Source organism: Mytilus trossulus, chromosome 10 (assembly GCF_036588685.1).
Source record: "Mytilus trossulus isolate FHL-02 chromosome 10, PNRI_Mtr1.1.1.hap1, whole genome shotgun sequence".
Classification (NCBI taxonomy): Eukaryota; Metazoa; Mollusca; class Bivalvia; order Mytilida; family Mytilidae; genus Mytilus; species Mytilus trossulus.
Genome location: NC_086382.1, coordinates 27,126,002 through 27,152,798, shown reverse-complemented (window position 1 = coordinate 27,152,798; position 26,797 = coordinate 27,126,002). Strand labels below are relative to the sequence as shown.

Here is a 26,797-nt window from a genome sequence, read left to right as displayed (position 1 = left end):
ATAACATTGATCTTAGAATGAAGGTATTATATAACACAAACTTCATAGTACTTACAATGGACCTTTAGGGTTTCTGTTACTTAGGAAATATTGAATGAGTTAAAAAATATACTTGACATGCATGTTGCCCCATGAGGATACTTGCTTTAAATAAGTAAGTTAGATAACTCTGTAGATGTCTGTTGGTTACCCCACCATCCTAATTAGTTCTGTCTGTCTGTTATGTGTCATTTGGGGAATGATTGCCAGTTATGGTTTACAGTTAAGAAAATATTATGTTTTGGTATCAATATTGGAAACTGATAGCTGCCAATAAGGGTCAGCCATCTTTTATCAAATCTCTGATGTATCAAATTCAGTTGATGTAATTTCTTTTGCATTTAATCTTTTGGAATGTAGCAGGATTTTTTCTATGTTAAACTTTCTATGTATTATGTAAAATAATTGTTTGAATAGGCCTTTTATTCAACATTTCTGCAATATTATTATAGAAAAAAATAAAAATTTGTCATTATCATTTTAAGTTTTTGTAGGATTAATGACCACATGATTATATTTGCCAAACAAGTTTTTGATGATCACATACATGGTTTATTTATATTGACAAACCCTTCATATTTTCAGGGGCGGATCCAGCCATTTTAAAAAAGGGGGGTCCCAACCCAGGAGAAAGGGGGGTTTCCAACTATATGTCCCCATTCAAATGCATTGATCGTCCAAAAAAAAGGGGGGTTCCAACCCCTGGAACCCCCCCCCCCCTTGGATCCACCACTGTAGTTTGGACCTTAATCTGCCACTTATTTTTCACTGTTCTTTTTCAAATGTCATAAAGGTTTTTGCGGTAATATAACAGTCTTAATGTCAAGGACACAAAGAAACTTCAAGATAAACAATAAATTGATCTATAATGTTTAGGGATATCTCAGTTTTTTAGTTTAGTTTAATTAGTTTAAACATATTTGTTTATAGTGGATTGGGAAACAAGTTTTGCAACTTATATTAATCCCTTACCACTTTGCGGGTGCGAGTGCTGCCTTGTAGCAGCATTAGCCTTCTCTTTTTCGAAATCTACAAGGGTGTCTTTAACGTGCAAGAGATATGGCTCTCTCTTAACACGGGTCAGCCATTTATTGTCCCCTTCCGACGGACTATCATTGTTTCCTCAAGACCATACTTGCAAATGGTGTCAAGGGAGAGCCTAAAATTGAATTCTGGCTCGAACCAGGAACCTTTGTGTTAGTAGTCCGATGCACTAACCACTACACCACGGCTTCGGTTTTTTAGTTATACATGTCACATTAATTTGGTCAATATATGGAAATGTGTGAAGAAAATTTATTCAATTGAAAAAAAAAATATGGAAAAACTACTGCACTTAGTATGCTTGAGTAATTTGCATTTAAAAATTGTTCTGACATTGAAGGCCAAAGCATCCATTGAATATAGATTTTCACCATTTTTACATTGAAATTAAAAGTGTTATTGCAATAATATCCAAATATATCATTCACACATTATTCTGATCTCCTGGTTTTATTTCAAATTAAAAAAAAAATGATTTTCTGTCTTACTGTTACAAAACAAATATACTTATCCAGTGCAATATATGTGTTCCTCATTTTTATTTGAAATTGATTTCTATAATTCAACTTTACATCTTGAGATCTGAAGAAAACTAATTTAACAAGTTGTATTGTGATTGATTAATTTGATGCTAACCAATACACCATAAATCATATTAGAAGATTCAATTTGTGTAAATTTTGTCAGACAGTTGTTCCATGTGATGTATTTAGAGGTGTAAGTTGACAAATTGATTGTTAGTTTTACAGAAGTCGTAATTAGATATGTCAGAAGAAAATCTATGATTTCAATTGATTATAAATCAAGGGGTCCATGACCATCTTGAGAAAAGTCTAGGTTTCTATCATTCACAGCTGAAGCACTCCTCTGGGTGTGGGATTTTCTGGCTGTATTGAAGACCAATTGGTAGCCTTCGGCTGTTTTCTGCAATTTGGTCAGGTTGTTTTCTCTTTGACACATACCCCAATTTTGTTCTTGATTATATTTACTGCATAATGCAACAGGAGTTGTGACACTTAGGTAGTCTTAGCAACCTTTTTTTCCAAGACTTTCTTTTCATGGCTTGTTGATTAAATTTTCACTCAATTGTACTTTTTTGGGGGGGGGGTTCAAACTTTAAAGAATTGTAAAATATAAAAAAGACAGCATCTTCTATTGATTTACATGAAATTACTGCTTTTAGAATATAAAAAAGCCATTGTTTTTGCTCATTATTGAAGGCCTTGTGGTGGCCTATTGCTATGCCATTTGGTCTCTGGTAGAGAGTTGTTTCATTTGTAATATATCATACCACATCATCTTATTTTTATATAAGACGGAAAAGATTTTGGTGTTTTTGGCCATTAGCTCTAACCAAATATAAGAGAAATATCGTTATGGGGACATCTTTGATATTAAAATGGGATTATGATGGCAGCTTAAGAGGTTATAGTACTTTTATTTTAATACTGTAAATTCAGAAATCATTGCGTGCATTTATTATTGTGATTTTGACATTTTAGTCTTAATTGCGATTTTAATTTTTGTAATATTCATAAAAATCCTGTTTGATTCATATAAAAATTTCAAAATGCAAGTTTTAGTTATTGTGATTTAAAATATAACCCTGTCGCATTTTTCGCAATAATAAAAACATCGCAATAATTTCTGAATTTACAGTACTTGATTTTTATCTAAATTGTAGGTAGCTAAATGACCGTCTGCTGAAGGTGATAATTAAACAAATTATCTGTTATATAAATCAATTACTACACATATAATGATGATGTTTTTCACATTATTGATATGAATGATTGAGGACAGCCAGTTCATATCTTAATATAAATCTAAATCACTTCATGATCACCTTCAAACTTTACAAGATAATCTCATCTTCAAATTCACCAGATAATCTCAAAAAGTGAATTATTTTCCACTCATCATATATATATTAGGTATGTTTGAAGTTTACTCTGCTGTCTGGAAAATTTTGTCTAAACTTATGAAGCTAAATCGTTAAAAAATCAAAGAGATGTGCAATCCATGGTAAAAGATGAAATAAATTTTTAGAAGTTAGAAACATTATATATTTCTTTAATTTTGAAACACCTGCATAACTAGTTATGCTTGGGCGGAAATTTTAAAGTTGTTAGTTTTATGAATGTTCATCTTTTATGAATTAAAAAAAATATTTGATGAGAAATGCTGACTCTGCATCTTTCAATTCATAAGACATTAGTATACATGTATGAATATAGTATGGCCAAAATGTTTTAAAACAACACATTGAAACATCAGAGTTCTCTAATAACTTCTGAAAGCACGTTTTGTCTATTTGGCTCTTCAGACAGAATTTGAAAATGTTTCTGACAAAAGTTTGAAGTTAAATGACGATGCATTGATGGTAACTTAATCATAAGACTTTCTTAAGTTGTAACAATGTGAATTATCTAAAGTGATGTCCACTAAAGTCATATGAAGAACTGCTCCGAAGCCTTGTGATTGTCATTTAAAACTTCATAAATTTATGGAGAAAATTTGCCTCTTCAACAAGAATTGAAAATTTCGCAGCAATGTTAGTTAGCAACTGTAATAATAGGAATAAAGATTTCAAAATAATGAATTCATCTTATATTTTTTTTCCAGGAGATCATAGTTGAAGAAGTTGATGAAGGACAGCCATGTTTAGCATGTGTAGAAAGGTGTTCGGGATTTTCACGACACAAATGGAGGTACATGTGTACAAGATCTATATATAGATATGTCAATATTTGTATTACTGGTAGTGATAAAACTCTTTTTGTGAATTTTTTATATCTTTTTCCCATTTTTTGGACAATAACTTATAAACACTTTCACAAATTTTTATGAAACTTTGAAAAATTGTTTATATCTATTGATGTAAGCTCCCTTTTGATTTTTATGAATTTCAGATTTTTCATTTCCATGTTATGAAGTTTTATCCTTAAAAAAGTTTTTTTTCTCATTTTTTGGACAAAAACTTAAAAATTCTGTCATCAACTTTAATGAAACTTTGGTGCATTGTTTGTATCTATTGATGTATGCTCCCTTTGGATTTTTATAAATTTCAGAGTTTATGTTTATTTTATGAATTTTTCTGCTTAAAAAAGGGGTGATTTTCCAGTTTTCTGCAGTCGCTCATAAACACTTTCACAAAATTTTATGAAACTTTAGAGAATTGTTTATATCTGTTGACTTAAGGTACCTTTTAAAAGAAAATTAACAACTATAGGTCACTGTATGGCCTTCAAAAATGAGCAAAATGCACAGTCAGCTATAATAGACCCTGAAATTACAAATGTAAAACAATTTAAATGCGAAAACTAACATCCTAATTCATGTACAAAAAAAAATCATTTAAAGCATAAAGACAAGTTAAAATGGCAACGGACGTTAGGTATCATGCGCTTACTGGTATAGAGAAGATATTTATGTAGATCAAGCTTTTGGTTTTCCTGTTTGAATGCCTTTACAGTAGTCATTTTTTGGACCCTTTATAACTTGCTGTCTGGTGTAAGCTTAGGCTTCGTGTTGAAGACTGTACTTTGCCCTATATTGGTTTACTTTTTTAAATTGTGACATGGATTGAGAGTTGTCACCTTGGATTTAAGCAAACCCAGCATTACAAACAACCATTGCAAAGAATGCATCTAACATTCTTAGGAGAGGAATAGGTTACAACATTTCCTCAGTTTGTCAGTTTTTAGAACCCTGCTTAAATCAGTCCATGGAGTATATAAACATAAATCTTCATTGATGTGCCTCAATCTGTTTGTCCATTGTACTTTGGTATCCAAAATAAATCCTGTTGAAAACATTTTTTATTTTCTTCATTTTCACTTTTAGGTTCAAGGCGCATTTGGGATATTGTCTCAATTGAGTTTTTGCTAACATATGAAACTGTATATGAAAGACTTAAAAGCAGTATATATATATTTTTTTAATTTTTAAACATATTATAATGTAACTTTTTTTTAAATGTTTTTGAGTAAGCAAAGTGTAATAGAAAACTGTATACCTTTGAAAAATTCATTAATAGAAAATCTAAGTTAGATTAGATGCAGATCCCAAGATGTTATTTAATTAAAAAAAACTATTAATTTGCCATTTTCGATTTAATTGTTTTGTGAATAGTGACACATGTTGCTCAAGTAGTCTAAAAATAGCTAACACCCACTAATTATTTCTTAAAGTGTTAAAAATGTTAAAAGTAGAGAATCCTTAACTTAGTATCTTAAACATATGTATGATGTCATAAAATAATAATAAACATATGGAGGACTCAAAATATAAAAACACAAAATCTACAGAAAAAAACCCTTCAATTTATAGAGTTATCTCCCATTGATAAGACTAAAATTCACTCTCTACTAATCATAGTATCTTAAATATATGTATGTTGTCATAAAATATAATGAATGAATTCTTTATTTGCAAAGCAGTAGTTACATGCTATAGCAACACAAACATATTTACATTGTTACACACAATAAATAACAATAAATAAATTTTGTGTATTTACTGTCTTCTGATTGGTTAAAATTATTAGTTTTATTTTCAATGTTGTCAACTTTAATGGCGACACGCCCACTCTGACCTTGTGTATTCATAAGCCAACATGTGTGTACGTTATTATTGTCAAGATAAATAATATAAAAAGTTCTTTGAGCCTTATTTTTGATAGAAATTTATTTATAATGAATGGCAATAATTTATTTTTTGATTTTATTGAACCATAAAACTAATTTTTGACTCTTCACATTTTACATAATCTGCTTCGCGGATTATTCAATGTGAAGAGTCAAAAATTAGTTTTATGGTGCAATAAATTCAAAATAAATAAAAGCCATTCATTAAATAATAAACATATGGGGGACTCAAAATATAAAAAGCACAAAATCTAAAGAAAAATCCCCTTCAATTTGTAGAGTTATCTCCCATTGATAAGACTAAAATTCACTGTCTACCAAATCATAGTATCTTAAATATATGTATGTTGTCATAAAATAATATTAAACATATGGAGGACTCAAAATATTAAAACACAAAATCTAAAGAAAAAAACCCTTCAATTTATAGAGTTGTCTCTCATTTGTAATAATACATATTGAAGAGGTAATAATTTAGAACTGTATATGCATATAATACACTATAATCTATTTGTTTTTAAAAAAAAAGTAGCATCTATATTGATATGTGTTTCTTCAAAATTTGTTCAATCAGTTCAGTGAACAACACTGAAAATTTCCAGAATCTTACTATCTGCAGTAAGAAAAGTTAATTGATTTCACCATGCAACAGAAAATTTAGTGATAAATAGGTTGTTGGTTGGCTTAAGCCTGTATTGAAAGCCCTTACATGGTACAAGTAATTCATTTATTTTCATGGATACCAATTTTGTGGATGGACTAAAACTTTTAAATTTTGTGTGTTTCCATAAGGTCTGTAGGCAATCCTTTAGAAAAAGTCTCCTTTTTATGCCCCACCTACAATAGTAGAGGGGCATTATGTTTTCTGGTCTGTGCATCCTTTTGTCTGTTTGTTCGTTCGTCTGTCCTGTTTCAGGTTAAAAATTTTGGTCGAGGTAGTTTTTGATGAAGTTTAAGTCCAATCAACTTGAAACTTAGTACACATATTTGCTATGATATGATCTTTGTATATGTTATTGGTGGTTATACTAAAGAAATCCAAGAAAATAGGTATCTAACATATAATAATGAATCCATAGTAACGTAATCTTAAGCCTCTTCCATATGAAACCAGATATAGGTTATAACATTGCGGTTAAAATTAAGTTATAAGCCAGACAAATTATGTTACGTAAAATGTACTTCTTATTCTTTCAGGAACACCTGTCAAAATTGCAAGTGCCCAAGGGAATTACATGACATATACAACTTAAATTTTGTCAATGTGCGAGATCGACTAGGATGGAAGCGAATTGATGATCCACTCAATTGTGCCACAAAGGAAGATACTGTATCGTTAGGTTATACGTGGGTACCACCAGCCCTGAGTCCTGAACAGGTAAAAAATAGGCATGGTTGCCCTCAGAGAAAATTGGTCTGATAGAATGCACACTGTACTATCATAGCATTTTGCAGCGAACTTTGAATTAGAAATAAGAAAATGTGGATATTATTGCCAATTAGACAACTGTCCACTGATTTTTAATTGATGAGGATTTAAGGAATTATGAATCAACAAGAATGTACAGAACCCATCGAGTCAGCTATACATTGCCATGATATGACAAAATTTTGAAAAAAGACAAAAACCAATGAAAACAACTGGATTTCAGGATCCTAACTTGTGACAGACACATGTAGAATATGGCAGGTTAATATAAAATGAGGAAGATGTGGTATGATTATTAAGGAGACCACTTTCCTTTAGAGACCAAATGACATAGTAAACAACTATAGGTCACAGTATGGCCTCAATAATGAGCAAAACCTATACCTCATAGTCAGCTATTAAAGGTCCTGAAATAATAAATGAAAAACAATTCCAATAAAAAAAATCTTCAACCTGATTTATGTACAAAACAACGAACAAAAAACAAATACGCACACATCAATAAACTACAACCACTAAATTACTGTCTCCTGATTTGGGACTGGCACATACAGAATATGGCAGGGTAAATAGGTTTGCATACTCTTAAAGGTATCTCTGACCTTGGACTAAAAATTAAAGGCAAGGCATATTGCAGTAAGGAAAGCATACCATTTCAAATATGATAATAGACTATATTGAGGGGAGGCAGGACATTTTTCGGGATGCTGGGATCGGGTGTTTTTAAGCTCAGTTTTTCAGGAATGATCCTTTCGGGATCCGGGATTTTAAATTACGATTTTCAGGATGTCAGGATTTTTTTTTTAAATCAGGAGCTCTAGATTTCATGTTTTTAACCCCTGGATTTTAGAATCAGGACCCCTCCAATCCCCATCTATATTGAATCAGTATCGTAAGAATGATTGATTATAAGCAACAACAAAAAGTAAGCATGGGGGAGGAATTTTTTTATGTCAAAGTTCTCAAATAATTCAATTTTAAAATTTATTGACATGCTTCTATCATCAGAAATTTACATCTCTGACATTTATGACAATCTAATTTTAAATTTTCATGTCGCATGTCGAATGTGTTCAGATGATCAATAAATTAGAGATGAAAACAACATTTGTTTAAAGATTGTTGAAATAGATAATAGTGTGCACTAAAGACAAGTTGTTTCTTGAAAGACATAAACACAATGATTAGATGAGAAGAAGAAAAAAAAACAATTTGTTGTGTCCATATATTAATTAAACATTTTGACTATTTTGTATTTTCTTCCTAAAAAGTAAAATCACAAAAATACTAAACTCTGAGGAAAATTCAAAACAGAAAGTCCCTAATTAAATGGCAAAATCAAAGGATAAAACACATCAAATGAATGGACAACAACTGTCATATTCCTGACTTGGTACAGGCATTTTATTATAATAAATAAAGGAAAAATGAATTGAAGATATGAAACAGTGTTTTTTTACTTTAGCTTTTGATCTGAATAATATTGTTTTACATTGTATAAACCTGTGTTGATAATTTTCAGCATTCAGATCAAAACAAGCTATCAACTTTACCAATCAAAACAAGCTATCAACTTGACCAATCAAAACAAGCTATCAATTCATTAGTCTGGATGTTTAAGTCTTTCCATTTCTACAATTTCCCTATTTTAAGACATGTAATTAAATTATTACTATTTTTGGCTCTCATTGCAGGTAGAAGATTACATGGATCAACTCCCTAATCATAAAATTCCAAGAATTGGTTCAGCTGGTGAACGATACAGAGATCTACAATTAATACGACAACTGCCAAAACAAGACTTAGCTCATGTTCACTGTAGAATGATCCATAACGACATAGAAATAAAGGAATATAATATCTTTCGAGAACTACGTGACAGTATAGCTTTAGATATTGGATTTGTTAAAGAATCAGAACACGAAACGGTAAAGATATGCTTGAAAAGTTGGGAAATACAGAATTAATCATCCTGCATTCAGCTTGTCTTAAAGTTAATACTGTTAACTTCCTATTTTTCAAGAATTTCAGGATTAATTTTCTTTTGTTATACTAGTGAATTTAAGGTAGATTGATGGTATACCGCCATCTTGGATTGTACAATCACAGTAAAAAATCGGTCTAGTTATTTGCCTAAATCTGCAAATTTAGAGACATATTTGCAATTCAATAATTAGACTGTTTTTTTTCTATTTGAAGAAAACCTGTTAATAAATCATATTATACAAAATATTTTAACAAATATCATTTATTTTGGTTTTAAAGTCATAAGAAACCTCAAAATAAAAAACATATTTTTTTATAACTAAATTGATAGTTTTCATTATACAACTTATGTACATATACTTTTTTCTGAGGAAAATTCTTTAATTTGTCCACATTTAGAAGAAGTTTACTTATTTTTAATTGCTTGCTTCCAGGAAGCAATTTGCCGACATATTTTCCGTATGCATAGTGACCTGAGCGTAACCCTCCTTGTACAAATCCGGTGACCACAATACGCATGGATCTGTCATTGAAATAAACAAATATCTGATTATGTATGTTAAACATGTGCTCATACCCATGCTTTTTGTGATTTGTTTACTATAAGGTGACAATCGGTAAAACTCAGCTTCAAAACACAGCATTTAATGAGCAGCCATATTTGTTAAATCATAACAAACAGAGAGAAAATAAATTGACGATTAGATGATATATTTGCGAAAATAATGATAAAATCGTGCACAGAGGACTAAGTTTATGATGTATACATGCATTGGTTCAAGAATTGGACAAACATTATTTTTCACCACACACTCGTTTCTTATGGCTTTAAAATCATTTTTTTCAAATGAGCCATTTAAGGAGAGATAACTCTTTTAGTACAAAATTTATACTGGACTAATAGGGAAATGTTTTATTTTCACTTGTAACAAGAAAACAAGTTAGGTGACACCATGTTTTCTTTTTATTTTCTTAAAACATATTATGAAACATTTCTTAAAACATATTATGAAACATTTCTTAAAACATATTATGAAACATTTCTCCTCACAATTTATTTCAAAATTCTATCTCATAGAATTTTTTTTATGCACACTAATGTGTTTTTTCATGAACAAACTAACCAAACTTTGGCAATTTTCCACGACTCATTGCTTGAAAAATAGCACGGTGACCTTTTCTTTTTATTAAATTTTTGAAAAGAGCATAGTAAAATCTTCATTTTGGCAAATTATAAAAAAAATCTGTCTCAAAAAATATATACTTGTAATCTACCTTAAGCAAGTTCAATATCCTTTGAAAAATTATTCTCATTATGTGCGTAAATTCGTCTGCTCATTTTTTGGAGTTGCTTGAAAAAAAAGTAATTAATGGTATTAGACTATTTTTCTAGGGATTTTATTAAAAACATAAATGTATGAAATGAAGTATGTGTAAACATGAATAAGACACAAACTCAAGAAAACCTAAAACGACATTTGGAGGTCGCTATGCATCTTTTAACAATGAACCAGTACCATATAAAATATTCTGATTTCAACGAATAATCTTCAATAATTGAAGGCATAAAAAAACATTGATGATTTCAGTATTTTCCATTTGACATATCTTTCCAAAAAAAACTTTTGATAAAAATCATTTGATATTAAATCACTAGTCAGTCAACACTGAGGTTGTTAGTTCCAACCCTGCTCATACAGGTGCACTTGACCCCATTTCTATCAAAGGTAGGTCGTTTCCTCTGTGCACTTAGGCTTCCTCCATAAGTGAAAACTGGCCGTAACGTAATAGCCCAAAAGCGGTGCTTAAAATTTGCATTAAAAAACCAAACAAATCAAATCAAATCACACATGAAACTCATTATGAACAATATCTTGTCTAAAGTTAAGAATTGGTTTTAAAATAAGCAGTGTGTAAATTTTTAATATGTATGTTGATATTTGACAGAGTTGTTATCACTGCCATGGAGAAATACAAGGAGAGGATTTAGTTGTCTTTGCTCCCAAGTTTGGTAAAGATGTATGTTGGCATCCTGCTTGTTTTGTATGCACCACCTGTGAAGAACTCTTGGTGGATTTAGTGTATGGATGTCATGCCAAACAACTTCTTTGTGAAAGACATTATGCAGAAAAAATACGTCCAAGATGTCCTGCCTGCGATGAGGTAAGAGATTTGTTTTTGGCGAACTATGAATTTTGTAGGATAATACAGATCATAATGAACTTGACTTCTAGTTTAGTATGACATCCATTATTGCTGAACTAGTATACATTTTTGTTTAGAGGCCAGCTGAAGCACACCTCTTGGTGCAGGAGTTTCTTGCTGCATTGAAGACCCATTGGTGGTCTTCGGCTGCTGTCTGCTCTTTGGTTGGATTGTTGTCTCTTTGACCCATTACTGTATTTCCATTCTGAATTGTATTCTAGTGGTCAGGAAAGGTAAAGTGAAGTACATTGGGCATGTTATTGTGTATATAAGCATATAAGCAGGGTGAGCATAGCGTACCGAGTATGCATTACCAATTACCGTATAGCGGGTTATTTTCGCGGGTGTAAAATTTCGCGATTTTCATTGAACAAGGTATACGAAATATTTTGGCGGTTATTATTTTTCGCGGATTAAAAACTTTTATTAATACCTTTGTATGTACACCTTTAATTTGGCGGAATTTATTTTGGCGATTTAGTTCTGTCCGCGAAAATAAGCGAAAATTTACACCCCGCGAAAATAACCCGCTATACGGTATATTGCTCAGTGGTTGTGAGTTTGAACCCTGCATAGGGCAGGTGCACTCCAATCTTGTTATTGACTAGGATTGTTTGATTTTCTCATGAAGGATTGATGGTTTTCTCTGGAACTTTTACTTCCTCCACCATTAGAAGCTGACTGTCACTATATAGCCAATAGATGATACAAAAGCAAACAATTGATCAATCAATCAGTTGTCAAATCAACCATGATGTTAAAGGAATCTTGTACCAAAGTCACTAAACCATGAAAATAGATTCAATGAAAAATTAGATTAATTTTGATTTAGTAGGAATAATTTAAAACTTTTAGAACATATAACAGAAAAATTTGGGGCACCACAAAATTACTTACATTTTTTTCTTTGGAGTATGTGGATTCATTTATTTTCATGAGTACCAACTTCCATGGATTAAGGAAAATTTAATTCTGTGGTTTTGCTGAAGACTGCATTCAAATCTATAGAAACTTTGTTATTATTTGACCATTTAATTTTGTGGTTCATCTGTATCAAAGAAATCCAAGAAAATTGGTATCCAACAAATAATAATGAATCCACAATACTTATTGTCTAGGTAGGTAATAATTAAATAAATTGACACTTCTCATGTTTCTTATTAAATCTATCATTATTAGTTCTGTGTAATTATATTAATTACATCATATGGCATTAGTTTGTGAAACAAAAATAGATCTCTTTGAAGTTGAGTATGTTTACTGTTAGAAAAAACTTATGTTAAGAGGTTGCACATCATCTTCAATAACAGAGCATATTTGTTGTATAAATGTATTCTCAAGAACAAAAACTGAAAATTATTACAATCTAGACATTCTTTTATTATCATTGCCTGAGAGATTTGTATAAATAGAACTTATAATTAGTATAGTATATAAAGTAAAAACATATGAAATAATTGATCAAACCTGTATAGGTGTCAGACCACCAATTAAATTTCCCTATCTGCTCAACCAAATTTTGCAATTTTCACAGCTTTCTAAATATTTTACCTTAAGTTTAACTTCACAGAAACCAGGTATATCGTTAATTGTACATGTATCAGCATTCTACATGCCAATTTTCACCATACCTTTAAAGCCTTCTAACAAATTAACTGACCATCAAACAGAGATACTCAAAAAAACAAACCTGGTTTTCTGAAAATCTAAAATTAGTATGCTATGGAGTGCATTAATCCTCAATTTTTAATGCAAACTCATAGACAAGTAAATTTTGGCTCAAAATGATCTCTTTCACCAAAAGTTTCATTTCTGCATATTTGTTGATTAGTTTAAGTAAATGCACTACTTTGTGTCAGAGTAGGGCTACTTTTACATACGTTCTAAATTGGAGGGAGTAATTGGTGGTCTGACACCTAAATAGAACCTGAATAAGCAATCTCTTTCTTAAATGAAGAACTATTGTTTATTTTATATAGAAAGGGGAATAACTCTAATTGTCTTGGTGTCTAAAACTCCTATTCAGAAAATATTATTCATGGGATTTTCTTGATCTTAGTTTTTTTAAACTTCTGTCAGTTATTCAAAACTTTAATAAATATTTTTTTATGATTTTCCAATACAAGTTAACTATTTTACCTTTGGATCTTAATAATTAAAATTTAAAATTCTTGTTTATGTATTTCTTTTTTCGTGATGCATAGATACAAAGATTTATATATAATTAGTCTTAACATGAAGGACTCTTTTATTGTGTTGCCTACTGTTTCCAGATTCCAAATTTACAGATCTAACATTGTTGGGTTGATGTGTAGACGAGTTGTATATATATATATATATATACAACTCGTCTAAACATCAACCCAACAATGTTAGATCTGTAAATTTGCTTTCGCAAACATTGTTGGGTTGATGTTTAGACGAGTTGTATATACATTATGTACACAGCCATGTATCACCATCATTGATGGCGATCCGATGGATACATCTGTTGTAGGGTTGTCACTGACTCAGACGTACTTATATATATATATATATATATACATAAGTACGTCTGAGTCAGTGACAACCCTACAACAGATGTATCCATCGGATCGCCATCAATGATGGTGATACATGGCTGGTAGTTGTCACTGACTCAGACGTACTTATGAATATAATTATTTTCTGTGACTGTATCTTACATTAATTTGTAGGATCCTTTACTATAGATAATTTAGCTGATCTGTAACAATAACATCTTCATGCCTTATATATCATGTACTGTAGTACGCCGCTAGATTAAAACTGACGTGGAGAGGTAACATATGGCCACCGAAAGCTCTTTTTTTGAGAGCCCAGGTGGTCGTGTGGTCTAGCGTGACGGCTACAGTGCAGGCGATTTGGTGTCACGATATCACAGTAGCATAGGTTCGAATCCTGGCGAGGGAAGAACCAAAAATTTGCGAAAGCAAATTTACAGATCTAACATTGTTCGGTTGATGTTTAGACGAGTTGTATATTCATGTTTGTGTCTTTCTTGATGTTGATGATGCAATCTCTTGACTTTTGCATACAATCATTACAAAACATAGTTTGAAAATGTCCCTTGGCATACAATCATTACAAAACATAGTTTGAAAATGTCCCTTGGGAAGATCCTATTGATGATAACATTTGAAACATATGTCACTTTACCAAAATAATAGCTTGAAAAAATTCCCTTGGAAAGAAAGAGAGCCCTAGTCAGTAATTTAATTTTGAAGTAGTTTTTTTCCAGATAATATCTTTTATCTGTAAATCAGATCCCGTACCAATCTTTAGTTGATAGGCTCTTTGAGGTAAAAAAATATTTAAAATTTGAGGTTACCTGATAAAAGTTCAAGGTCACAATAGTAATTTTTTGAAACTATTGTTTGCTAATAGTATGTTTTGACTAATACTTAAACTGATTACTAAGTTTGATAATATACCTTGGAAAGAAAAAATTCAAAGAAGAAAAAAAAGTAGCTTCTGGAAAAACTTTCTTTTGATACAGCTTGTCTAGTGCACCCTTAATGCTTCTGTAACTTGTTTCATCAGTACAGAAAAAGCTTTAGGTAAAACAGCAGACACTAAGTCTTTAGAAAAGAGACATCTTTCACAAAAGGAATACACAGAAATGGCATAGGACAAAAAAATTGGGAAGGATGGTCACCACCAAGGCAATGTAAGAAGGGGTACTTGTTAAACGTCTATGTAAGAAGGGGCACTTGTAAAACATCTATGTAAGAAGGGGCACTTGTAAAACGTCAATGCATTATCCAGTCATTTAGCTCCAAGTTATAAGTGATTGCTGCTTTATAAATGTATAAAAGTAGTTTATTGATTTGTTAAGCTGATAATTATTTTTTCTATATCTAATCAATCTTGCTGATAACTTTTATTGAAAAATCAATGGTTATAAATATATATCTGTATCAGAAACCAATAAGTATGTTGCATGTCTATATACACTTAAAAAACAAATAGTATATATCGGTCACTATATTTCTATTACCTGAGAAAATTAATACTTATCATTCCAGTTGAACAATTTACACCTAAGGTATTGTAAATAAAAAACAGACAGGAAAAATAATGCCATTTTTTATTACAATAATGAAATACATTGTTGTAATTATATGGTTAAAGCCCAAAGGTAAATAAGACAGATTCAATTAAGCATGACAACAGAAGATTTTACATACTGTATAGGTAGTATTAGTAGGATGAGGGATTACCAATTAGATTGTACCCTGTATAGGGCCGGAGACAGGTGTTACCTGGATCAACTTTATCTCTTGTAGAATGTGAAGTGCTGGTCTAAAAATACAGTACAATGAAGGCTGAAGGTGTCACAAAATACAGTTCTTTAAAGGCTAAAATGATTTAAAAAAGCAGTACATGTACTTGTATGATCATATCTCCCTTACTGTAGGTGTTTTATGTGCAGTGGAAGTGTGAATGAATGAACATTCTTAAAGTGTTCAAATACAGTTCTTCAAGGGCTAAAGTTGTCATAAAATACAGTTCTTTGAAGAGTGAAGTCATAAAATACAGTACCTAGCAATGTTATGAGTTCATGAGAGGGTTTGGGTGAAAGAAGCAAATTCATTCATTGGATTCTGATAATTAAAGTCAATCAAACTGTTTCTCTCTAGGTTTATGATCATAAAAAAAAAGCTTTACTCAGCTCTTACAGTACATAGGAGTATGTTCTATAAGGTCCTAAAATGGCCCCCTTTTTTAGCGTAAATTTCAAACTCAGATTTATCGACCAATATCACGATAAATTATAGCTAATACATTAACTAGCTAGGATATAAACCATTTTGTTGAAAATTTTACGTTTCTGCGTTTCATTATGACATCACAAGTTGTACTCATGTTGATTTTTCACGAAAAAAATTATGAAAATGGTTAAATTTCTATAGATTATTGGACAGGAAACATAGAGCGCATACGTCGGCAACAAAGATCTTTTAAAATAATGTTTGTGAAGATAATTCACATGTCTTATTTGAATCTCAAGCTTGTTGACGCCTGCGCTCTATGTTTCCCGGTCCTTTATTTGGTTGAAATCTAGCTGATTTTGTCAAATTTCACCAAAATCCCTTAAATTGACCTTTTATGGATGTAAAAATCAACGTGTTAGAATTAAACTTTGACAAAAACTGTTCTGTTTAACTTTCTAACAAGTCTTTAAGGCAACTTAAAGCATGTATTGTCATGTAACTATGAACTTTATAATTGGGGCCAAATATGGCCCTTACCGAACTTACTCCTTTGTGCTTGAAATACCAAATCCAGTATTTTGATTGGTTGATTTCTGAGTCTGAGTACGATAATCATGCTCGAAAGTTTTATGATCATGCTTTTTTGCTGTTCATTTACTTTAATTACTGAACGAAAATGTTTGAGAGATAAAAGACATTTGATTTATTATCTCTTTTGAGAAATATAAGTAATAGGTTATTTTAAACATAGGTTCTTTATTTTCAGAACTTTGACTACGGTCAGTCTGGGGTTTCCCATTCCAAAATACGGTCAGGATAAAACACATATTTTCTTTGATCCATCAGTCCACAGCATGATCTATTAAAGTGAAATTGTCATGTGTTTTTTGCTACATTAATGATTTTTTTTAAAATTCGATAATTTAGGCTCTTATATGTGTTTTAATTAAACACAACCAATTAAAAGTAGCATGAATGATTGGGAAAAAAATACCATATTATCTTTTGTTTTGGTTTAAATGAATATATGTCATTTATCTAAGAACTAGAACAAAACCATCAATATCCCTTTTACCTAGTTTTTACCTATGACATATATTTTCTATGAATAATTAAAATGTAGGCTGGACACTTAAATCAATAAACAAGATAGTTTACAACAGCTTAGTACTGTACTTTCTATCAGACACTGAATGAGTCATTCCGGTTTAATGATTTTACTACTATAAATTTTACCTGTATTTGAGAAGTGATTTTATTTTCAAAAAGTTTTAAAATGGGTGACTTGAAGATGTCAGCTGTTGAATCCACTACAGACATGGATGTATTTAAGCGACTGGAAGAAGAAAAAGCGCCACAGGTATTTAATATGAACATATTGTTTGATGAAATTTGAGAAAATTTCATTCAGAAATCTTGAATATTGATCTTAATGTTTACTTCTACTACAAGGGGATAAACTTTCGTAATCTTCTGTAATTTAATAATAACAATACTTAATATGTCAAGTTGATTTAAGGAATCCTATTCAAAGTCTACGATCCTTGAAAACAGATTGAAAAATATGTGATTTCATTTTAGATTAAAAAGGGGTACATACAAAATAACACAACTTTAAGATTAGGAGTGTTGCTTGGGATTGGTACATGTATGAATTGACTTAAAAGACTTTAACTAATGTGCATGTTCTTGAATAACTATTTATAGGGTTTTATGAAAGATCAACATTTTCTTCGAAGGCCATTGTTAATGTTTCTTCATTACATAATGCTTTTCACTAAATTATATAGTACATCAGATAAGTTCTTTACATTTTTTAAATATATATAAGAAAAAATATTTCAAGGATTTGACGGGGCAATGCCTTTATTGGGTTTTGAAAGTCAAAATAGGATTTTCAATGTTAATAAGTCATATCCATTATATGGGTTTATATTTCTCATTAAAATACAATTGATATATAATAGATTTTAAACATTTATGTTAAAATGTAGAGTTATAAATAGTGGTCTTTGTATCAAGGTGTGTAATCATAAAATTATTCCTGAAAAGAGGGACGAACGATACCAGAGGGACAGTAAAAAGAGATGACATATAAGGATTATGGAATTCTTGCCCTAGAGATAGCTATCAGTATGAGTTTGGTCAGAGGGAATTGTTGACCTCAGTGCCAGAATGGAACAATTTGTTTGGTCCCTAAAAATAAAAAGGGGGGGGCATAATTGTGGCAAATGTAAAATTTTGAAATAGTGAAAATTCAATTTCATTTATATCTTTTAAAAATTACAAGCTTTAATCAACATATTAATTTATTAAAATTCTGACTTATAACATGACTTTCGAACTAAAATTGATAGAAAAATTCAATAAAATAAGTGGGAATTTAAACTAATGGAACATATTTAAACAGGCTGTAGTCTGTCATGCTTAGCAGTAAATATTGCAGTTGGCGCAAAGGCAACAAATATCTTGTATTTAACACACTAAGGATTGATAATTGTTTCAAGTTATTAGCAGTAGGAAATTCCTGTGATATGAATCACTAAAATTTAAATAGAAGATAGAAAATTAATCAGATTTATATTATTTGTGTAATTATAAGTTCATCCTGAATTACCTACCCTTGATTATATCAAACTTTTCTGATAAAAAGTATTTTTTCAGTTTGTCCTGGAGTTTGATCTGTAATCTGAAGATAAAATCTTCCTTAAAACATGTGGCTAGCATGTCAACTTGTCACATATTATTTTAGTATGTGATTTAATGTAAATAAGAGTCTACTTCAAGATAAGAGAACATGAAAGACTGATCTTTTAACCTTGAGAGTTTTTTGAAAGTGATTGCAGGAAGCAAATACTAAAATTCAAAGATTTCTGAAATTAAAGAATCCTCCATATTGTAAATTCAGAAATTATTGCATGCATTTATTATTGCGATTTTTTTCATTTGACTTAAATGCGATTTTAATTTTTGCTGTAATTATATATATTCCTGTGAGACAAAAAGTATTAAATGTGTGTTTAAATTATTGCAATTATTATAAGCCCTGTCGTACTTTTGGCAATAATGAAAACATTGCAATAATTTCTTAATTTACAATATTTTTAAAAACTTTTAAGTGTGTTCAGATGATGACACATTCTCTTCCTCCCTGAGCTAGACAAAGTATAAAATATATGAAGACCTATTTTATGATTTTTCTAAACAGTTTATATGCCTCCTAAAACCTCTTAAAAGTAAAGAATAAGTATTTATTTTGAAAGATTAAATAAAAATCTAGGATTTAACAGACAATTGTAAAAGTTGAAGTACTCTGTCAAAATTATTTAAACTTCTTTGTAAAGTTTAAAATACGAGTATTTGACTTTTTACCTAATTGTTGAAGGTGTGTTGATTTATAGTATGTGATGAAAGAATGTAGGTTTTTAATTCTTCCTCTTAAATCTTTATTAATTTACAATAACCTAACAACTTTGGTCAAGCCTTCTTTGAACAGCAAAGTAAATATGTACAATGGCGTGTCATATCTTCTGTCAAAATAATAAAAATTTACTGCTTTATTATCATGTAATTTGTCAGATATACCTGGGAGGATATGGAGATACAATTGTGGATAAAGAATAACAGGTGACCTGCAGGTGAAAACTTTGACCTGTGTTCCCATTAAAAGATGTAGTCTAATGTGTGATCAGATATAGAACTATAGTGGTCATTATGACCTTTATCTTTAATTGATGTATTTTTTTCAATGTAGCAGAGAAAATGGGAAGACTAATGTCTTGTTGGATCACATGGCCAAAAGGTCTTTGAGATCTATTGTCTTCATTAAGTTTCGTGTCCGTCTGTCTGTTGTTTTTAGCTATTTCAACAGTACTCTAAAATCCAGTGGTGAAATTTTCATAAGTGGGGCCTACTGAGTGCCTTAGTGGGGGCCCTCTGCAGTCATTCTTCAGGGATTCTCTAACCATTTTTTGCCTTTTGAATTCCACTGTATTAGCACCTATCTGAATGTCTATTAATTAAAAATCTTAGAAATTACAAATACATCTTCCTGTCATTATGTAATGTAATTGCAATCAACTGTACAGGTAAATGCCCTCATCTGTACAGGTAACTGCCCTGATTTGTACTGGTAACTGCCCTGCTTTACCTACTACATGTTCTTCAGAAGGAAATTTGTTGTTTGGCTTCTTTTCAGCATCTTTGGCATACAATTCTGTTATACAGTGAAACCTGATTAAACCAAATCCTGTATAAACCGAAAATTTGTATAAACCAAACATGTTTGTACTCATCGTCATATCAAATAAAGTGGGTTGTGAACCTGATTAAACCGAACATCCGCCAAAATGGAACAAAATCTTAAGTCCAGAAGAGGTTTGGTTTGAACAGGTTTCACTGTATATCTGATAATAATGGTGTGCTTTATGTTCTATAAAGAAGGGCTATGACCAGTCATTTTCATGTAGAAATGAATATTTTTATATTAGTGCAAAGTATATTACTTATTTCTTGCTAATTACCTACTTGTCAAAAGACTATAGATAATATAGAAAGCATTAAATCTGGCTTCAAAGAATTAATTAATTCTCTAAGAATAGCATTGCATTATCACTGAGAGTGATGTGATATTAGATAAGATATGAGTTTTATTATTCTAATTAAGAACCCATAAAGGACATCATTTTACAACACTATGCACAATGTGATTATATAATATATTAAGGGGGTAGTGTGCACAGAAGAACATGACCTAATGAATAAATTAGAATTAAACACTGCATTTCTATCAATTTGAACCTAGGCAGAGATGGTATTTTCATTCTTGTTTGCAAATTTCCAAAGAGTAAAATTTCATCTCAATGTGATCGTCTGATATATGACATGTTTGTAAAGGGTTTAAGGTTTCATCCTTTAGAAAATTGGTTTGTTTTGCAATCTTCTCATTTAACATTTTTCATCCTTGAAGAAAAGTTGTGTTATTTAATCTTTTTATATCATATTTGTCCATGTATTTTTAAAACATTCATATAAACCTCCTTATATTAATAATTTTCTTTAATTTATACAATAATGAAAATATTACTTTACAACTTTGGAGTCGGCTGTGGTCTGCTCTTTGGTGGGGTTGTTGTCTCTTTGACATATTCCCCATTTCCATTCTCAATTTTATTATCTCTGGTGCGAACTTCAGGTTAATAAGTGCTGACTTTTTCAATAAATAAAGAATACAAATATATTGATAAAACATCTGTTTTCTGTGCAGGTAGTATTTAATATAATATTAAGGTCTGTTTGATTACTCAGTATAGTTTGAAGCATAAGATATCTGTCAGGAAATGAAGACAAGTCATATCAGACAGAGCTAACATGGTCTGGCATTACAGCATCTAGGAATGTTAACAGATGGTCAGAAGCCATCACAATCCTATTGATAATTAGGTACATAATGGATTAATTAAAAACCTTTTAAAAATACATTACATGCATAGGGAGTAGATAATTAATTGTCAATTTAGTAATAGACAATGTTGTGGGAAGAAGTTTATTATAAGGGAGCTACCATTTGATTTTTATGGGGGGCTAGGATGAAATTTGAAAAAAATAGGCAGGACAGGAGTTTTGAGTAAAAAAAAAAGTCAGGATGAGCAACATGGTAAAAAAAAAAAAGCAGGATGACAATTTGTGTAAAAAAAGTCAGGATAAACTAGTAAAAAAAAGGCAGGACCGAATAGAGTTAAAAATAAAAAGGCAGGACAGGAATTACAACTAAAAAAAAAAGCAGGACAAAAATTTTCATCCTAGCCCCCCCATAAAAGTCAAATGGTAGCTCCCTAACTATCACAGAGAATGAGTGTGTGAGTTGGTATGTTTTATTTTGTTATATTGTATTATGTTTAGGGAAGGTTAACTTTCTGGTAATAAGACCCATCACGGCTTGGCTGGGGAATTGGGTAGGCAAATGCTCACATTAATCTGTACCGATACAGGCTTCGAATGCATCCTTTATACGCCATAACTCATGGTGGTGATCCGTATAAAGGATGCTTATACATAGACAAGAAGAAGAAAAATGGGATGCTTGTTTGGAATATTATGAAAAGTGTAATTAAATTTGAAGAAGAAAAACTTTTTTCAAGTTTTTTTTACAGAACAAAATGACTGTCTGCATGAAACTGGATTCATAATGACTCTCTAGCATGGAGCAACATAAGTTAATTTGAAATGAGATCAACAAGTTGAACAACGAAAACATTTACTATATATCCTCTATAAAAAAACCTTGAGCATGCACAGTCAATCATTACAAATGTTTAGAAAACATTGCAGTAGGTTGTTTTGTGTACAAGATTGACCTAGTATTCCCTGTCCAAAAAGGGAGTTTCATTCAATGAAATATCAGGGGCGGATCCAGCCATTTTAAAAAGGGGGGTTCCCAACCCAGGATAAAGGGAGGGGTTCCAACTATATGTCCCCATTCAAATGCATTGATCGGCCAAAAAAAAAGGGGGGTTTCAACCCCCCGAACCCCCTCTGGATTGGCCACTGAATATACTCTGAAATGCAGAATGTAGCAACAGTTCATAATTTAATTTATATGTCCCACCTACACCAGCATGTTTTTAACAGTACAGTTTCTTGTATAACATATTCCCTCAAAATTGAAGAACTCACTATTCAAGGGTTTGGGGTTATAATAAATCTATCTTTTAAGCATGTTTATTGACAAGGTGCATTTCAATTAACATCTATTTTGTTTTAACTTCATCAACATTTAACCCCTATTTCTCGTGGGAGTTGGACCAACTTCAAACAAAAGTACCTTCTCTCTCTGATGTACTTTTAACTCAGATATATTGCCTTGTTGTGACACAGCTAAGCAGATTTATCTGCCTCCTAAACAATTGTTATGTAATTATAGGTCTGAGGTAATTGGAAAAGATTGTGATATTGTTAGTTACAGGTGTATCTTTACAGGTGTGTCATCAGTTATCTGTCTGACAATTTTAAAGTGGTATTCCCCAGTTATCAAGAGGTCAAGGTCGATGATCCTGAAAATTATAACCTTCAATTTTTTTTTTAAATCCAGAACAGAGTTTAAGCTTTATATTGAATTAATAAAATCAGCAAAAAATACATATACTAACTGTTAACCAACAAGTTTTTCTGACTTTGTATTTATGGACTTTCCCCAGTAGAAAAATAACTTGAATATAGATTGTGGTAAATGTCTAATTTGATCTCTGTATTGTGGATATAGTTGTCTCAATAGCAATCATACCACATCTCTTTATTTCCCCCATCTGAATGCACCAGAAAAGTAAGGACATTGTAATGACCATCAACTGGTTAAATGCTTATAAAGTATCAGAAAATAAATGTTGGCAACAATTACTTATAGGTCAGAGTGGTTACAGCAGAAAGATTATAAGCTACTGGTCTTAGCTTCTGAGGAATCTCAACCTGTCAATGTATAGATATGTTTATATCTTGAAGTAAAATGAAGTTATACAAAGTATACCTCCAACTTAATCATCTCTAATCATGATTCAAGTCAAATTTCTGATCATGATTCCTGTCTTGAATTACAATCTGTATCCAGTCCCATAGCAAGAGGGGGTATTTGGACTCACGATTTGGACTTTAACAGTCACAATTTGAACAGAACGTTGAGACTTTAACAGTTCTTATTCGTTTTCAGGGGGGGGGGGGGGGGGGGGGGGGCGTCCGAACCCCCTGGCTACGGATATGGTATCACTGTTCAGATACTTCATCGACTATGTTCCTGTCAATTTCTTACATACTGTGGTTTCAAATTTTGATTCAAATACAAATCTCTTATCTACAATCTGTAATCATGGTACCTGAGTCAAACACTTTTGATTATTATCATTTACTACATACTCTATCTATCTATCATGATCTCTGATCAACAAATCATGATTGTCATCTTATATCTCTAATCATGATGTTATACCTTTCACTGTTCCAATCTGTAATCATGATTGTAATGAACAACTTTTGTTTTGTTATTATCACGAAAATAGCACTTCATAAATTTTGTTGGTCTAAAGTGCTTTTCTTAATTAACCTTCAACTTTTCTGACTAATTCAAGACAATTTAAAAAAAATGGACAGATATTTCATTTAGAAAAGTATCATATTGATATCTTGAAATTTGTACCCCCATATGACGAGAATTTGATATCTAATATGATGAATATTAACGACTCTATGGAAAACCTGACTAATATGTATATTCTATTTTCAAAAACTGTGCATAGAATGAACATTTGTTTTGAAAAATAATGAATAAAGAAATGAAAAAGGTTGATAGCAATATTTTGCCCCATCTACTATTTCAGAGGCCAATATCCTTTGTTGCATATCTCATAACATATGCAGTATCCTTTCATTAATAGCACTTAGATACATATTTCAGAGTTTCATGTTACACATCGCACTTCAGTTATCAAGGAAGAGAATCTGTTATTTAATTTGATGAATATTTTAAAGTCCATAGAAAGTCCTTAAAATTTAAAGAATTGTGTGTAATATAGGTGAAAAAAAATTGAAAAAAAACAAAAAAAAAATATTTATGGTGAATTAAAATTTTATTGCCCTCCATCTTCTATTTCAGAAGCCAATATCCTCTTGCATAACTCTTCATTTCATTAACATGCAGTATCCTTTCATTAATAGCACTTAGATACATATTTCAGAGTTTTATGTTACACATCGCCAGCTGCACATCGCACTTCAGTTATCAAGGAAGAGAATCTGATATTAAGAATATTTTAAAGTCCATAGAAAGTCCTTAAAATTTAAAGAATTGTGTGTAATATTAATATAGGTGAAAAAAAATATGAAAAAAGACAAAAAAAATATTTATGGTGAATTTAAATTTTATTGCCCTCAATCTTCTATTTCAGAAGCCAATATTCTCTGTTGCATAACTCTTAATTTCATTAACATGCAGTATCCTTTCATTAATAGCACTTAGATACATATTTCAGAGTTTCATGTTACACATCGCACTTCAGTTATCAAGTTTATCAGGAAATAATCAATTTCCTATTAGTTTATTGGCCAAATATTTAGAAAATGTTTACAACAATCCATGTAAATGTTAAAGGATAAACAAAATATAAACATAGGATTTTATCTATGAGATATTGATACCTGGTCTATAACAATACCAGGAACAGGTCAGATTGTTTATTTATATCATTCAAATTGAGGCTTCCACTTATTCTGATGAGTATTCATTTTTGTTAGATAAAAATGTTGATAAAAAAAAACTTCCTCAAACTTTCTTTATTTATTGTAAAATTGTGAGATACAAAGTTGTTTATTGTCCTGCTTAATAATCTGGTATGTAATCACATATTCTATTTTTTAGTAGAGGGTGGTAAAGAGTTATTTTTATGTATTGAATTTGCCAATTCATGCTGAAAGACAGTTTTTTGTGAGGTATTTTTTTGCTGTTCAAGGATAAAAACTATCATTAGCCCTTCCTGACATCATGTATCCACACTAATGGAGCTTCATAATTGATAAATGGATTTAATTTTTACCAGTATAACTCCAAACTTTGGCCTGCCATGACCCCTTCCCTCTCCTTCCCATCCCTTTTCTGTATCTTTTATCTTCCCCTTGCATTTCTGTTTTCAACCTTCTTCATACTCTTGTTTCTTTTTTGTATCTGTTTAAGAAGAATTGTGCTAAATGATTGGAATTATTCACTAGAAATGGAGTGGACTGCATTACTGAATTCATATCAACAGATCGTAATATTTTGCAGATAAGGGTAAATTGCTGAAAGGTTAATCTCCCTTCTAAATAATTGAAAGCTTTTATCTGGCATTAATTATTTACTGTTTAAAGTTAGATACATCAAAAAGAGAAAAAATTGTCGCCCAACACAATATTTCACGATTATATATCTTTGCATTCTGTCTCCATCTATGAAAAAGATCCATCAGAAGACAAAGTTCTGTATAAAATATTGTCTTTATTGGACAATATTTCATAGATTGCTTGTTAAAGGGAGGTTATCCAAATTTATATTCTGTGTATATTGAGAAAAAAATTCATAGATGGAGTGTCATAAAATTTTGTTTCATGCAAAGACGTTTAATATTTTGAACAAGGATATCATCAAAGTATTTTTAAAAAACATGCCTATCAAAAATTTAAAGATTTGCATGCTTGTATACTGTAGATGAGAATGTTTTTTGAATCAGCATTTCACAGTTTTGCACATACTTTTAAAGAACTGTCCAGTAACACTTACAAGGGGCCTGATGGGGAAAGGGGGGGGGGGAGTCTTATCACGATTCATGAGTGGATTTTTTTGTCAGTCACGATTCACAGAAGATAAATTTCCATGATCTTGGATCACAAAATTATAAAAAAGAAAATCTGTATAAAAACGGATCACTATAGCAAAAATAACCCATCAGGCCCTCACTTATGGCATAGGATTCCTCATGGAATACTTTGATTAGGAAATATTGTCTTGGACAGTATTTCACTGTAAAATATTATCATGGCCAGAAATTCAGGGACAGTATTTTGCACTGAAATATCATCCTAAAAATCTTGACAAACACAAATTTGGACTAAAGCTTCTTTGTAATCTGGGTAAAATTTCATCTTTTTTCTGTATTTTACTGATAAACAATCTTTTTTTGGCAGCCATCATT

At 31.0% G+C, this 26,797-nt stretch overlaps 1 protein-coding gene across 4 annotated transcripts in view; it reads left to right on the top strand.

Annotated features, from left to right (window-relative positions):
• LOC134687128 (prickle planar cell polarity protein 3-like) overlaps positions 1-26,797 on the top strand; it is a 90,322-nt gene that overhangs the window by 28,391 nt on the left and 35,134 nt on the right. For all 4 annotated transcript variants that reach the window (XM_063547144.1, XM_063547143.1, XM_063547142.1 and 1 more), the window contains 4 exons: positions 3,709-3,794; positions 6,930-7,110; positions 8,856-9,089; positions 11,095-11,310. In XM_063547144.1, coding sequence (XP_063403214.1) covers positions 3,709-3,794; positions 6,930-7,110; positions 8,856-9,089; positions 11,095-11,310 — 717 coding nt within the window. The remainder of the gene's footprint in view (positions 1-3,708; positions 3,795-6,929; positions 7,111-8,855; positions 9,090-11,094; positions 11,311-26,797) is intronic.